The 16347-nt window shown below is 47.6% G+C and overlaps 1 protein-coding gene across 1 annotated transcript in view; it reads right to left on the reverse strand.

The window, feature by feature from the left end:
- The window catches only part of Zc3h4 (zinc finger CCCH-type containing 4), a 37047-nt gene extending 36202 nt beyond the window's left edge, over positions 1-845 (reverse strand). The window contains 1 exon segment of the mRNA XM_059281227.1: positions 667-845. Within this exon segment, the coding sequence (XP_059137210.1) occupies positions 667-830 (164 nt within the window). The 5' untranslated portion in view covers positions 831-845.
- Between the last annotated feature and the right edge of the window lie 15502 nt (positions 846-16347).

The following is a 16347-nucleotide window of genomic DNA, read 5'->3' on the forward strand; positions in this document are numbered from 1 at the left end:
AGGAGCCCTCCACAGAAGGTTGGGGCGAAGGCTGATCCGAACCCCCACTTTCTGCCTGCGTTAGATTCGGGTACCTATCCAAAATGGGCACGGTATAACCTCCCCCAGGAGAAAGGATACTGTCAGGGACTGGGAAGACCCCCAACTCCGAACCCCTAAGAGAGGAGCTGTAAGCTGGAGATCCCCCTAAAACAAGAGAATCCGGGGGCCCCTCCCCCAAAGCCTTCCCCGAAGCCAGGCGACAGGCCGCTGACGGCCAGCTCCGAGCGCAGGGGCGGCCGAGGAGCCTGATGGGCCTCGGCAAGCCCACCCCCTTGGCGGCCCGTGCCCCGGGCGGGCGGACGGACGGACGGACCGGCGGGCGCGGGGGGTCCGGGGGGCGCCTCCTCACCTTCCCCTCAGCATGGCGCCCAAAAAAAGACAGAGCGAGAGCGAGGGAGAGCGGGCGAACGCCGCGAGGGGGGGCAACGCATGAGGCCGGGAGAGAAAGCGAAGCGAGAAAGAGCGAGCGAGTTAGAGACACCCACCGACCCCGCCCTTCCTCCTCCTCCTCCTCCTCCTCCTCCTCCTCCTCCGCGGCCCGGCCCAACATGGCGGCCGTCCCCTTCCTCCTCCTCCTCCCCCCTCCCCGGGGGACGCTGCCCGGCCCAGGCCGGGGGGCCTGACCTGTCGTCAGGGAGCGGGAGGCGGTGGTGGAGGAGGTGCGGGGTGGCCGCGCGGCCGTCGGGGGAACACGGAGGAGGCGAAGGCGTTGATGGCGGCGGCGGCGGCGACGGCGGCGGCGGCGACTCTGATGGCGGCGGCGGGGGGGTCCCGGGCGCGGCCTCCATCGTTCCTTTGAGGGGGAGGGGATGTTAATGCACGAAAAAGGACTGCTTGGGCGTGGCGGGAGGGGCACACTTCAGCTCTCCGAGGCTCCTGATGGGAATTGGGCATATATCTATCTATCTATGTCTACATTATATATAGATATAGGTTTTTTTCTTTGCGGTTTTGGAATCACCTCTGAGCCGACTTCCACGTAGGCCGCCCGCGCGGCCTAGGCCCCGGCGAGGCCGCCCGCCGCCTGCTTTCTCCGCAGCCCGCCCCTGCGATCACTCGCTCACGGGCACGGGACCCTCATCGGGGCGTGAGGTTCCCTCCCGAGACACACACACACGCACGCACACACACGCACATACGGGCCCCCAAGGCCGGAGACCCGGGGGACACGGACACTGGTGGGTGGTTGGGTGTAATTAGCGCGGACCGCGCGCAACGGAGCAAGCGAAGGGGAAGGGGGGAAGGAGGAGAGCGAGCAAGGGGATGGTTAAAAAAAAAAAAAAAAATCAGGGAGAAGAGGGAACGGGCTGCGGAGATGGGCCGACTGTCTGCCCGCCCTAGATGCCCCCAGCTGCCCGGCCCCCGCCGCGGTCAGGAATTCACACAAAATGGCGGCACAGCCGGGACTAGCACACAGGCTGAAGCTGGAGGAAGGGCGTGGAGGGAGGGGGCAACTGAGAGGCCGGAGGAGCGTCACGTGGAGAAGGGCAGAGGCAGCCCGCCCGAAAGCGGGCGGAAAGAACCGAAGCGGAAGGGCGAGGTGGCGGGGAGACGGAAAGAGCCGAAGGCCGCCGAGGAAAACCCGAGAGGCTGGAATAAGGCGGAAAGAGCCGAAGGAAGATCGAGGTCACCGACGGAACGTGAAGCGGCTCAAAGACCCACCTAAAGAACCCAGGGTGGTCGTGGGGGTGGGACTAGAGAAGGCACGGAGAGCCGGAAACAGCCGAAGCGCTTCGGGATTGGAGAATCCCCCCCCCCCAAGGACTTGAGATAATCCGGAAAGAGCCGAAGTCAGTGAAGGGATCGCGGCAAGAGGCGGAAGTAGCTGAAATAAATCGAGCCGAGCGAATAGGAATTAGCGAATGAGCTGGACGGGTGGGGCTGGAAAGGCGATTAATTAACTCAAAGAGTAAATGACTTTCAGAAACTCGCCCCAGAGCAAGCGAGAAGAACCGAAAATTGCTAGTTTGAAGGAAGGCGGGAAGAGCCAAAAGTTTTAGGTGGGAGAATGGGAGGGAAAAAAATTTAACCGAGAGCCGGAGACTGGTCCCAGGAGTCGGACGTTTCCGAAGAGGGGCTGGAGCAGAGGCGGCCCGGAGGTGACGTCACTACATAACTCGTGCGGTGACGTCATCCTTGGGGGCGAGAAGGGCGGGGCCTGGCTATGCCAGGCGTGGTGGAAATCTTCTAGGTTCTTTAAACCACTAAGGAAATCTTTTGACCCTCACCACCTGCCTAAACTGATGCTCCTAGTTTATAGGTGGAGACTGAAGCCGAAGGCTGAGGCTCAATTGGCGTCAGATCATAGATTTAGGGCCAAGATCTGGGGAAAAGGCTCAGTTGGCAGTGCTTGGTTCTAGACATATATGAAACCCAAAGCTTCATCTCCAGCACCGTGTAGAACCGATTGCGATGGCTCTGGCCTGTAGCCGCCGCACCGGGGGACGGTGCGGGGGGGGGGGGGGGCGGGGGTTAGGAGAGGCAGAAAAATGAGAAATTCAAGGTTGTCCTGACCCACACGGTGAAAGGAGAGAAATGATTCTCGAAAGATACCACGTCCTCTAACCTCAGGCGCGGGCTCACACATTAAATAATTTAAAAGTTAAGTTGTTCAATTGGATTTGCACCCAGAGATCTATGTTTTCATCGGTTCTTTCTACAGTGCCAGTTTCTGTGACAAAAGATGGGCACCGCATCATCATGGAGCTTAGTAGTGGAAATTGCCCTTAAGGGAGAGAAAGTGTAAACAAGAATAAAGGAAAAGACGTTACAGGCAGGGACTAGGAGGAAGAGAAAGTTCCAAAGGGAGGAAGTAGCTCTTTTCACCCCCCTGATGACGCAGGTATCGCTTTGGTTCTCAAAAGAGAGAGAAAAGTGTACGAAGACAGGGCCTTGGGATGAAAGAAAACAAAATTCACTAACTCACCTGAGATGCATGTTGGGGTTGGTGGTGACATAAAATTAGTTCTGAAAAACTAATGAGCCACCCATTTGAGACTGCTTGCTGAGAGCCTCCTGATCTTTAGCCAAAGTATCTGTCGGGATTCAATCTCTGACTTCTTTGGGCGCAATCCAAACCTTTGTACTTGTAACACAAATTCTCTGAGACACCCAGGCTCAGTTCCTATCCTAATCTAATAAGAGCTTTCTTTGCCTCTGTCTCTGTCTGTCTCAACAGGGTCTCACTATGTAGTTCACTCTAGACCAGGGTGGCCTCAAACTCCCAGAGATCTGTCTGCCTCTACCTCCAGAGTATTGAGATTAGCCACAACTCAAGCTATTTTCTTACATACAATGTCTCTAAGAGCAGATCTTTTGACCTGCTCATAACTAAATGCTCTAAAAGTATTTATATAGCCCAGCGGTGGTGGCACACGCCTTTAATCCCTGCACTCGAGAGGCAGAGCCAGGTTGATCTCTGTGAGTTTGAGACCAGCCTGGTCTACAGAGTGAGTTCCAGGACAGGCTCCAAAGCTACAGAGAAACCCTGTCTCGAAAAACCAATACACACACACTGGCCATTGGTAGTTCACACCTGTAACCCCAGCACTTCAGAAGCTGACACAGGAGTCTTGGATTTGGGACCAACCCAGACTACACAGTAAGTTCCAAGGCAACATAAACTACAGAGTAAGACCTGATCTTAAAACAAAACTCAGCCGGGCAGTGGTGGTGCACGTCTTTAATCCCAGCACTCAGGAGGCAGAGCCAGGCGGATCTCTGTGAGTTCGAGGCCAGCCTGGGCTACAGAGTGAGTTCCAGGACAGGCTCCAAAGCTACACAGAGAAACCTTGTCTCAAACAAAAAAAAAAAAGAAAGAAAGAAAGATTAAAAAAAAAAAAGAAGAAGAAGAGAAGGAGGGAGGGAGGGTAAGAGGGTTGGACTATCTGGGCTAAACCCATCATCCCAGCAAGGTCATTCTTACTACACAATGTGTTTGGGCCTGGACTAAAGAGCAAGACCTTACCTGAAGCAAACAAGCAAGAATTTCTATTGGAAGTGCTGTTTGAAACTTCCCAGCCAAGCATGGTGGCACAAACCTCAATCCCAGCACTCGGGAGCAGAGACAGGCAGGTGTCTATGAGTTCAAGACCAGCCTGATCTACAGTTCCAGGACAGCCAGAGCTAGGTAGAGAGACCACAGGTCCATGACACCCTCCCTAGCAAAGCTTTTTCCTAGGACCTTACAGCATGCCAGACACATACTCTACTTCTGAGTCACAGCCACAGTCCTTGGACTTGTTGAATTTTTAAAGACAAGGGATCATTTAGCCCAGGCTGCCCTTAAACTTGCTATGTAGCTAAGGATGACCCTAGACTCCTGACCCTCCCACCTCCACTCCCTCTGTGCTGGCAGTACGGGTGTATGCGTGCCCCACCTGACTTTTGCCGTTACTGCTGGAGAGAGAAACAAAATGCCAGTAGACCTCTTCCCTGAATCTGTTTCTGCCTCCCTTTGTCCTCCCTCCTCCTTCTCTTCCCCAGTTGGGGTTTTGCTATGTTACTGAGATAACCTGGAACTCCGGGGCTCAAGTGATCCTCTGGCCAAAGGCTTCAGAGAAGTTAAGACTATAGGTGCATATCACCATGCTCCATGCTCTCTCTCTCTCTCTCTCTCTCTCTCTCTCTCTCTCTCTCTCTTTTTGTTTCCTGGAACTCACTTGGCAGCCCAGGCTGGCCTTGAACTCACAAAGATCCGCCTGGCTCTGCCTCCCGAGTGCTGGGATTAAAGGCGTGTGCCACCACCGCCCATCCCCTCTCTCTTTTTTGACGTCTCATATATCCCAGGCTAGCCTTCAATTTCCTATGTAGTGAAGGATGACCTTGAACTTCTGACCCTTCTGCCTCCACTTCCAGGGTGCAGGGATTATAGGCAGGCACCATCCCATCTAGGAGACCAAACCCAGAACTTCCTGTATGCCAAGCAAGCACTCTAACCAACTGATCTCTGTCCCCAGCCCAACAAGGGTCTTTTCTTTCTAGTTCTTGGGATGGCTCTAGGGTGGGTTTTTATTATGTAAATGAAGGATTTTACAGAGGAGATACTCTCATTCCTGATGAATGAGGAAAAATATCTAGTACGAGCCTCTGGGGCCATCTAGAAAAGACATGAACCCATCAGAGCCTAGCAGTGGTGGGGCACGCCTTTAACTCAGCACTCAGGAGGCAGAGGCAGGAAGGATCTCTGAATTCGAGGCCAGCCTGGTCTACAGAGCAAGTTTCAAGACAGCCATGGCTACACAGAGAAATCTTGTCGTGAAAAAGAAGAAAAGGAAAGAGAGAAAGAAAGAGAAAGGAAGCCAAGCCATGGTGGTGGTGGTGGTAGTGGGGGGGGGGCAGGTGTGGTCGCACACGCCTCTAATCTTAGCACTTCGGAGGTAGAAAAAAAAAAAAAGAAAGAGAGAAAGAAAGAAAGAAAAAAAGAAGAAGAAGGTGCCAGCTAATAAAATCAAAGCCTAGAGACAGATCCATCCTCTTCTCGTGGGGGATGATGTTGCCCCCTAGAGGATCTCTGTGAAATTACTGAGGAAAGAAAATTAATGAATGGTTTTCAGTAATCAACTTTCTCCAGGGAACAGTATACCCTCCCTTAGGATCCTTTTTTTTTTTTTTATTTCCTTTTTTTTTTTTTCAACCATTAGTTACATCGATGAGGAGTTTGTTTCCAGGGAACTGCACTCATCATAAATGATTACCTCATTAACAGTTAATGAAATCCAGGCCTGGGGCAAAAGGCAAAAATTCGGGAACTATAGAAATTGAGGCAGCGCAATCAGGAGCTCAAGGTCATCCTCCAGTATATGGCTACTTGGAGTTCAGCTTGAGCTACATGAGACCTTGTCACAGAAAAAGAAAGAAAGGGGACAGCCAGGGCTACACAGAGAAACTCTGTCTCAAAAAAAAAAAAAAAAAAAAAAGGAAGAAATGTTTTGTCATTGTCATTCAGGACAGTAATTGGCCGACACAGTAAATGCACTAAATGTCACTGTGAATTATCCCCTTGAAAATGGCTTGCAAGCCGGGCGGTAGTGGCATACACCTTTAATCCCAGCATTGTTAGGAGGCAGAGGCAGGCAGGAGCCCTGTCAGTTTGAGGCCAGACTCATCTACAGAGAAAATTCCAGGACAGCCAAGGCTACACAGAGAAAGTCTGTCCCCCCAAAAAACAAAAAACACAAAACAAAACAATGGAAAGAAAGACTTGCAAGGAGATGATGCACGGTTAAAAACATCTGCTTCTTACAGCTATCTATTGCTCCAGTTCCAGTAAATCCACGACCTCCTCTGGCCTCCAAGGACACCTATATGCGTGTGGCGGCGCACATACAAACATTCACACAAACATCCATTCACATAAAATAAAAATAAACAGGGGCTCTTGGCTACTTAGCCATCTCTCCATCCCTGGGTACATTTGATACCATTTCTGCCTTTGTTCCTTTTATTTATTTATTTATGTATTTATGTATTTATTTATTTATTTTTGGTTTTTCGAGACAGAGTTTCTCTGTGTAGCTTTGTGCCTTTCCTGGGACTCACTCTGTAGCCCAGGCTGGCCTCGAACTCACAGAGATCCGCCTGGCTCTGCCTCCTGAGTGCTGGGATTAAAGGCGTGTGCCACCACCGCCCGGCGTGTATTGGTTTTTCGAGACAGGGTTTCTCTGTAGCTTTGGAGCCTGTCCTGGAACTCACTCTCTAGACCAGGCTGGCCTCAAACTCACAGAGATCCGCCTGGCTCTGCCTCCCGAGTACTGGGATTAAAGGCGTGCGCCACCACCGCCCGGCTGCCTTTGTGTCTTTATTTGCTCCTTACACAGCAGGCAAGGTACCCATACTGAGTTCCTCTCCGGTGAGCCCCGCAGCCCAGGCAAGGCGCCCATACTGAGTTTGTGAGCCCCGCGGCCTGTTGGTCTTTCCTCCACTCAGCCTTTGGCTCTGCAGTTAGGTCTTGCATTTGGAAGAGCTGCAGCAGCAATCGGGGGTAGCTCCAGCTCTCCAAGGCCCTTGAGGGTTGCTGGTTGTCCCGCAGCAATATTTAGTTTTATTTCATTTTGCTGATCCGTGAACACACAGGAAACGGGAAGAGGGCTAGGAATACCCGTCTCCTCCCCTTCCAGCAATGACGCGGAGCACCATTGGATCGGCTGCCGCTCTTGGGCCCACTGATGTCTCCTCTAGGGAGAGCTCACTCTCCAGACCCTGAGGTGTCACACCCTCAGAGAAGGGCAGCAGACAGGCACGAGATTCTGACAAATTCGGAGGGCTCTATCCATCGTGGCGGGAAAGGCATGGTAGTAGGAGCATGATGAGGCCATATGGGCACTCAGAAAGCAAAGCCTTTAAATATTTATTTTTATTTTTTCGAGACAGGGTTTCTCTGTGTGGCTTTGGAACTATCCTGGAACTCACTCTGTAGACCAGGCTGGCCTCGAACCCACAGAGACCCACCTGCCTCTGCCTGCCAAGTGCTGGGATTAAAGGCGTGAGCCACCACCGCCTGGCTTTATTTTTATTTTTTGAGAGAGGGTCTCACTATGGAGCCCTGACATGACTGGCCTGGAACTCGTACAGTTCCCCTTGCTTCTCCCTTCTGTGTGTTGAGATTAAAGATCTGTGCCAGGTCCTTCAGAAAAAAGAAGGAAATTCTGGGGCTGGAGAGACGGCTGAGTGGTTAAGAGCACTGGCTGCTCTCCCAGAGGACCTGGGTTCAATTCCCACCACCCAGTTGTGACAGCTCACACCTGTCTGTAACTCCAGTTCCAGGGGATCCGGCACCCTCACACAGACGCACAAGCAGGCAAACACCAATGCACATACAATAAAAATAAATAAATCATTTCTTAAAAAAAAAAATAAATAAAGATCTGTGCCATTATACACAGTTTTTGTTTTGTTTTGACATCCTCTCCTAGTCTAACAGCCTAGCCTGGAACTAAAAACCACCCTCCTGCCTCAGCATCTGGAGGACTAGGATTATAGACAGGAGAAACCACACCAGGCTACAGACAAGTTTGTATTATGACTTTTTTTCCTGCAGTGTTGGTGATGCAGCAAGGTGCTGGGAATTCTATCGCGGACTCCAACCCTGATCTTTTTAAAAACAATTATTTATTTATTTTAGGTGCATTGGTATGGAGGTGTCAGATGCCCTGGAACTGGAGTTACAGACAGCTGTGAGCCACCATGTGGGTGCTGGGAATTGAACTAGGTCCTCTGGAAGAGCAGCCAGTGCTCTTAACTGCTGAGCCAGATCTCTAGCTCCAAATTTTAAAAAGAAAAGATTTAATTTTACTACTATTATTATTTTGTCTGCGTGTTGCAGGGAATCATGGAGTCGGCCTGGTCTAGCTGTCTTGAGAGGCATGTGTGGGAGGTGATTCAGTTTAGAGTCCTTGACTCCTGGGGCACTGTGCGCCTTTCAGTTCAGTGAGGCACTCCCTCTGTGTTCCTTAGAAGCCAGCGAAGCATATGGAAGCTTGGCTGGACTACTAGTCTTAGACATTCATCTTGCGTGCCCTGTATAGCTTGCAAACGTCATTGTAACCTGGCGACTACAATTGGATTCTTCCTGGCAACTGCCATTATATTCTATTTCTGATAAGGGGATTAAAAAAAAAAATCTGGGGGCTGGAGAGATGGCTCAGTGGTTAAGAGCACTGACTGCTCTTCCAAAGGTCATGAGTTCAGTTCCCAGCAACCACATGGTGGCTTACAATCACCTGTAATGAGATCTGGTGCCCTCTTCCGGCCTGCAGGGACACATGCAGGCAGAATGCTGTAACATAAAAAAAAAAAAAAAAAAAAAATCTGATTGCTTGCAATAAACTTGTCTCACTTGTCTCAGCCTCAGTCTTGCTGAGAAGCCTCCAACCCAACCTGGTTTTCATTCCCACTGACCATATCAGGAGACCAGGAGACCCTAGTTGAGTAAGTAAGCTCAGGGGTTTACAGTCTCTCTCTCTCTCTCTCTCTCTCTCTCTCTCTCTCTCTCTCTCTCTCTCGCTCTCTCGCTCTCTCGCTCTCTCGCTCTCTCGCTCTCTCGCTCTCTCGCTCTCTCTCTGCATGCATGCATGTGCATGAGAGTGTGTGTGTGTCTGTGTGTGTGTGGCATAGGATCCCTTGGAGCTGGAGTTACAGGAAGCTTTGAGCTGACAATATGGGTGCTGGGAATGAAACTCTGCAAGAGCAGGACATTCCCTGAACCCTGAGCCATCTCTGCAGCCCTTGAACATTAGCGCATTAGTTACCTGTTGGTTGTGGTTGTGTTGCTATTTTTTTTTTTTAGATTTACTGATTTTACTTTTATGTGTATGAGTATGAGTGTTTTTCTCACATGGATGTGTGCCACGTGGGTGCCTGGTGCCCAAGGAGTTCGGAAGTGGGATCTCCTGGAACTGCCGGGTGGCTGTGGAGAATCGGACCCAGATCCTTGGCAAGAACAAGTACCGTGACCTAGGTAACTTATAGAAGAGTTTTTGTGTTTATGATTCCGGAGGGTTAGAGTCCGTGCCGGTGAAGTGAAGGCAAGACCTCCGGGAACAGGAAGAAGATGAGGGATCATGTCTCTTTTGATGAACGTAATTAATATTTTTATTGATTATTTGGAGATTTCACATAATGCACCCTGATCACATTTACTTCTCAGTCCTCCTGGGTCCACCTCCCTACCTTTGTGACCTCCCCTAAAACAAAAGAAGAAAAAGAAAAAAAGTCCAATTTGTATCAGCTATATACTCACTGGGAGCATAATCAAACTCCCAGTACCCAGCCCCTTAAGGAAAACTGAGCCCTTCTCCACCCGTACCCCTTTCCAGGAGCCATCAACTGTGAAGAGCTGCACTTCAGCATCCCTAACACAGCAGCCCTCTATGTTTCTCATTCTCCACTGTGAGTCTGCAGGCATGGATCCAAGAGAGGCCTCCTTGCTCTTTACAGTCAGTGGCGGCACACAGATCATAGACTACCACTACAGCGTGGGCCACAGACATCAAAATGGTCCCAGACACAGCAGGGCCACAGACACCACCGTGGCCCCTGGAAGCAGCACAGACTACAGACATCAATATGGCTTCAGGCAGCAGCCCAAACCAGGAACATCACCACCGCCTCAGGCAGCAGCCCAGGCCACATACATCACCACTGCCTCAGGCAGCAGCAGGGCCCGTGAACATCATGGCTTCAGGCAGCAGGAAGCACAGACCACAAACATCCACATGGCCTTTGGTGGTTAATACACAAGCCATGGACATCCACATGGCCTCCAGCTACAACAGGACCAAGGACAGGAACGTGGTCCTCCTCGACAGCAGCATGGACCTTGAACATCATCAACATGGCCTCAGGCAGCAGCACCAATCACGTACATCCACATGGCTTTTGGAGATAACTTGGGTCATGGACACCGACATGGTTTCCGGACACAGTAGGGATCGTAGACATTGACTTGGATTCAGGTGGAAGCACAGACCATGGAAATTCCCATGGTCAGGTGGTAACACAGACCATGGACATCTGTTGGGGGAGATTTGTTCACTCTGTCCCCTGAAATTGTCAATAAACTGAACTTTGATTCAGAGAACAGAGTCCATGCTCAGCTGACCACTATAAACCATAGAGTTTTTGGTGGACTCAGATAGGGAGAGAGGGACATGAAGAGGAGGAGGAGAAGGAGGGGCTCAGGAGTTTCGTGGGCCTTTTTGGATCTTGAAAAACAGAGAGGAAGGTCAGCTGGGCTTTTTCTCCTTGCCTTTTTAATCTATCAGGTTCATACACTACTATCTGACTCCTGAGCTTTTAGTAATAATAGAATAATTTAGATGATGGTTACATCTGGCGTTCGACGTGGGGCATTATTAAACCACGACAAGGTGGTGAACCTGCCACTTCACCACCATTGCGACTGGCTTTGTCTTCCTCTCCACGGTCTCTATGCACCTGCTTTTCTGCATCTGGGGTTTATCCATCACAGTGTTTCTACAGCAGGAGCCACCTGCTGCCCACCCCGGGCCCTAAACATTTCTGGGATTACACACCCCACTGCCAATCCCTCCATGGGCCACCAACCAGGCCAGCTCGACCATCTTGAGACCCACTTGGGGCTCAGGCTTTTACTGCTGCTGTCACCACTGCAAGCCGCCAAGGGGCCCAGATGTTCACCACCTGTATCCTCTGCCTGCTGTGCTGAGCAGAGGCAGCTAACTGCGGGACCCCCACCCCCACAGCCAAGTACCAATGACACAGCTGGTTACCCTCATGCACAGCTGGTTACCCTCATGCACAGCTCTGCCTTCACTGCCATTGTCAGCAGATCTGGTGAGATAGCCAGGAAATCTTAAAGGGAGAATTAGCTTTAAAAAAAGGCGTGGGGGGGAGGATCTTTCCCATGTTAAGAATGAGAAATATCAGCCGGGCGGTGGTGGCGCACGCCTTTAATCCCAGCACTCGGGAGGCAGAGCCAGGCGGATCTCTGTGAGTTCGAGGCCAGCCTGGGCTACCAAGTGAGTTCCAGGAGAGGCACAAAGCTACATAGAGAAACCCTGTCTCGAAAAACAAAAAAAAAAAAAAAAAAAAAAAAAGAATGAGAAATATCACAATGTAGGGAGTTAGTACCCTGTTTAGTGCTACTATGGCTTGCAAATGGAAAAAAAAAATAATGAGGGGATAAACAACTTAGCTGGGATTGATAAAATGTTGATCATAAAATATTATCAGTTTGTTAATTCACATTTTATCCTTTAAAAAATAGCTTGATAACTGTGCCAAATATGATAATTTGACTGATCAGATATAAGCCTTAAAAAGATTTACTATTGCCAGGCAGTGGTGGCCCAGGCCTTTAATCCCACCACTCGGGAGACAGAGCCAGGCGGATCTCTGTGAGTTCGAGGCCAGCCTGGTCTACAGAGTGAGATCCAGGACAGGCACCAAAACTACACAGGGAAACCCTGTTTCAAAAAACAAAAAACAAAATGAAAAAAAGATTTACTATTGCTATGATAAGATTCAAGCTTTAGAAAAACTTACTATTGATACAAGCCTTAGAAAGACCTACTAATGAAAATAAAAAAATACTCAGACGCAGACAGGCATTCAGAGCAGAACTTACCACACCATTGCACTATGCAACTGAAGAGGGGCGGCCCAAGGTTATTAGAAAACAAACCTTAATTTATCCAGTTACCATACATGAATGACCACCAAATGATAGATACCCCCAAGGCTATTCAGAAGTTAATTGGAATCCTGTAGAAATGTTAGATTTGAAGAGATTTAAGGAAACAGTCATTTCATATGGTATGTATTCACCCTTTGTGAAGCAAATATTAAATTCATGGGCCACTAGGGACAGAATTATTCTACAAGACTGGAAAGATTTAGTTACAGCAATATTGGAGGCTGGTCCTCAGTTACAATGGAAAACATGGTAGAGAGGAAGCTATAAGGTCACAGAACAGCAAAATAGGGCTAGATGTATGGAAATAGCCCAAGATCAACTTCTCTGTGAGGGCAAATATGTTTATTTGTAAAGACAGTTTAGATTTGATGATCATACCTTGGTGCTCTGTCATACAGCAGCTTTGAATGCTTGGACAAGGTTGAAGAATCATGAAAAAAAAGACTGAATCATTTCCTGAAATTATACAAGGCCCAAAAGAAAGCTTTCACTGATTTTTTACAAAGATTGACTTCTGCTATAGATAGAATGATATCAGGTCCAGGAGACAGACAAATATTAATTGAATCTTTGGCTTTTGAAATGCTAATGCTGAAAGTAAAAGGGTGATTAGGCCTTTATTTTATTTTTTATTTTATTTATTTTTTTTTCTGTGCAGCTTTGGAGCCTATCCTGGAACTCACTCTGTAGCCCAGGCTGGCCTCGAACTCACAGAGGTCCACCTGGCTCTGCCTCCTGAGTGCTAGAATTAAAGGCATGTGCCACTGCTGCACAGCAATTTCCAGAAATTTTAAGAAAAAATCAAATTTCAGATATTTTAATTGTGGTAAACAAAGTCATTTGAAAAGGGATTGTAAGCCAGGCAGTGGTGGTGCAAGCCTTTAATGCAAGCACTCAGGAGGCAGAGGCAGGCAGATCTCTGTGAGTTCAAGGCCAGCCTGGCCTACACAGAGAAACCCTATCTTGGAAAAAAAAAAAAGAAAGAAAGAAAAGAAAAGGGATTGTAGGCAAGATATTCCTAGAAACAATGTTTTTTTCTAGAGGTAATCCAAACAGTAGGCTCCAGCCTTCTGAAATATGCAGAAAAGGTAGCTAAGGCCATCACTGGACTAACGAAAGCAGATCAACAAGAGACAGGCAAGATAATCCTTTGCCATCAGAAAATGCCTGGGGGGCGGGCCTTTCACAGGGTCAAATGTCAAATTTAACTCAATCATTTTCTGTAAGCATTGGGGAAACTCCTCCACAGACCAATTAAAAGATTTAATGCCTATTGTTAAAAACCACACTGCTCTGGATGTGACCAACGACAGAACAACTTCTATAGATACAAAAAAAAGTTCAGGAGAGACAAGAAAACAAATATTTTAGCAAAGTGATATAAATGATCAGAGACAAAAGCTAAAAATATCTATAAATGGTATTGAAAATTGAGGGTTTAGTAGACACAGGTACAGATGTAATAATAATTTCACCAAATCTTGGCATCCAGATTGACCTCTTCAGGAGGGAAATGTTCAGCTTCTAGGGATGGGAACTTTATCTCAGTAAAACAACGTGCAAGATGGGTCAAGTGTATAGAGCTAGAAGGACAGAGAGGAAAATTAAAAACATATGTGGCTAACATAGCAATGAATTTATGAGGATGTGATTTGTTGCAGCAACTGAAAAACACAGATTAACATTCCTCTAGCCTCAGAAACAAACCATGAAATAAAGAACACTTCTGAGAGAAATATTAAAATGTATTATTATTTTTTTAAATAATTTTTTTTCAGAGCTGAGGACCGAACCCACTGAGCTAAATCCCCAACCCCTTTTTTAAAATTTATTTGTTTATTATGTATACAGTGTTTTGTCTGCATGTATGCCTGCAGGCCAGAAAAGGGCACCAGATCTCATTACAGATGGTTGTGAGCTACCATGTGGTTGCTGGGAATTGAACTCAGGACCTCTGGAAGAACAGCCAGTGCTCTTAACCTCTGAGCCATCTCTCCAGCCCTAAAATATATTATTAATGACCATTCAGGAGACAGGTGGTGGTTGTGCATCCCTCTAATCCCAGCACTCTGGAGGCAGAGGCAGGTGGATATCTGAGTTTGAGGCCAGCCTGGTCTACAGAGTGAGATCCAGGCCAGCCTGGTCTACACAGAGAAACCCTATCTTACAAAATAAAACAAAAAGAAATGTTCAGATTGTACATAAGCAAGGCACAACAGTTGGTGGTCTTTCAGGGATACCAGTAGCCCTACCTTTAAATGGTTCACTGACAAACCTGTGTGGGTGGAACAGTGGCCTTTGACACCAGAAAGATTACAGGCACTAGAACAGCTGGTACAGGAACAGCTAGATGCTCAACATATTGAAGAGTCAACCAGTTCTTGAAATTCTCCTAATTTGTCATTAAAAAAAAAATCTGGAAAACGGAGAATGGTAACAGATCTAAGAGCTATTAATAAGGTGATTCAGCCAGTGGGCTCTTTAGAGCCTGGAATGCCCTTGCCTTCTCTATTGCCTAAAAGATGGTCTAGTACAATGATTGATTTGAAAGATTCCTTTTTTACCTTTACAAGAATAGGAGAGAGAAAAATTTGCCTTCACGGTGACTACTTATAATAATTCCCAGACTGTTAAAAGGTATCAATGAAAACTTTTTCACAAGGGATCTTAAACAGCCCCACCTTGTGTAAATATTTACACAATAGCCATGAGGAATAATTTGTAACTGTTCCCTCAATCTATAATTTACCATTATATGGATAAATATCTTACCACCTGATTCAGATGCAGATACCTTAGGAAAAAAAATGTTTGAAGAGGTAAAGAAAAAATTGCCTTGCTGGGGATTACAAATTGCTCCTGAAAAAAAAATACAAAGAGGAGACTGTATTAATTATTTAGGATATAAGTTAGCTTTACAACAATTTCAACCACAGAAAGTACAAATCAGGAGAGATCAATTATGAACTCTTAATGATTTTCAAAAATTGCTGGGAGATATTAACTGGCTATGGCCCATAATTGGATCAACAACTCAAGAAAAAAGTAATTTATTTCAAACCTTACAAGGTGATAAGGATTTAAATAGTCCAAGAATATTATCAGATGAGGTTGAGGAAAATTGGCTCTGGTAGAAAAGACATTATAGGATACATGTGGATCGATGTATGTCCAGTGTTTTTGGGGACTCAGATGGGGAGAGAGGGACACAGGAAGGAGGAGGGGCTTAGGAGTTTCATGGGCCTTTAGGATCTTGGAAAAGAGAGAGGAGGGTCAGCTGGGCTTTTTCTTCATTGCTTTTTGGATCTACCAGGTTCAGACCCTACTATCTGACTCCCTAGTTTTTACTAATAATAGAATAATTTAGATAACATGGGTCATGGACATCAACATGGTTTCTGGACACAGCAGGGATCATGGACATTGACCGATTCAGGTGGCAGCTCAGACCACAGACATTCCCATTGCCTTTGGTGGTAACACGGACCATGGACATCGACATGAGAAAACTCATATCTTTTTTTTTAAATTAATTTATTATGTATACAGTGTTCTGCCTGCGTGTATGCCTGCAGGCCAGAAGAGGGCACCAGATCTCATCACAGATGGTTGTGAGCCACCATGTGGTTGCTGGGAATTGAGCTCAGGACCTCTGGAAGAGCAGTCAGTGCTCTTAACCTCTGAGCCATCTCTCCAGCCCCCAAAACTTTTATCTTAAACCACAAGCAGGAAGCAGAAGGAGCGAACTGGGAAAGGACAGTGGCACACCCCAGTGACATACCTTCTCCAGAAAGTCAGCACCTTCTGAACATACCAAACCCAAACAGCACCACCAAATGGGGACCAAGCATTCAAATATTTGAGCCTACGAGGGACATTCTTACCCAAACCACTACCGTTGTGTTTTCTTTCTTTTTAAAGCATTTGCCTTTTTATTTATTTGTTTTTGAGACAGGGTCTCTCTGTAGCTCTGGCTGTCCTGGAACTCATTATGTAGACCAGTTGGCATTGAACTCACATAGTTCCTCCTGCCTCTGCCTCCAAGTGCTGGGCTTAAAGGCATTCACCATTATGCCCAGCATCATCTCCTCTCTCTCTTTTGTTTAAAAAAAACTTTTAATGATTTATTT

The sequence above is a fragment of the Peromyscus eremicus genome, chromosome 1, assembly GCF_949786415.1.
Source record: "Peromyscus eremicus chromosome 1, PerEre_H2_v1, whole genome shotgun sequence".
Lineage (NCBI taxonomy): Eukaryota > Metazoa > Chordata > Mammalia > Rodentia > Cricetidae > Peromyscus > Peromyscus eremicus.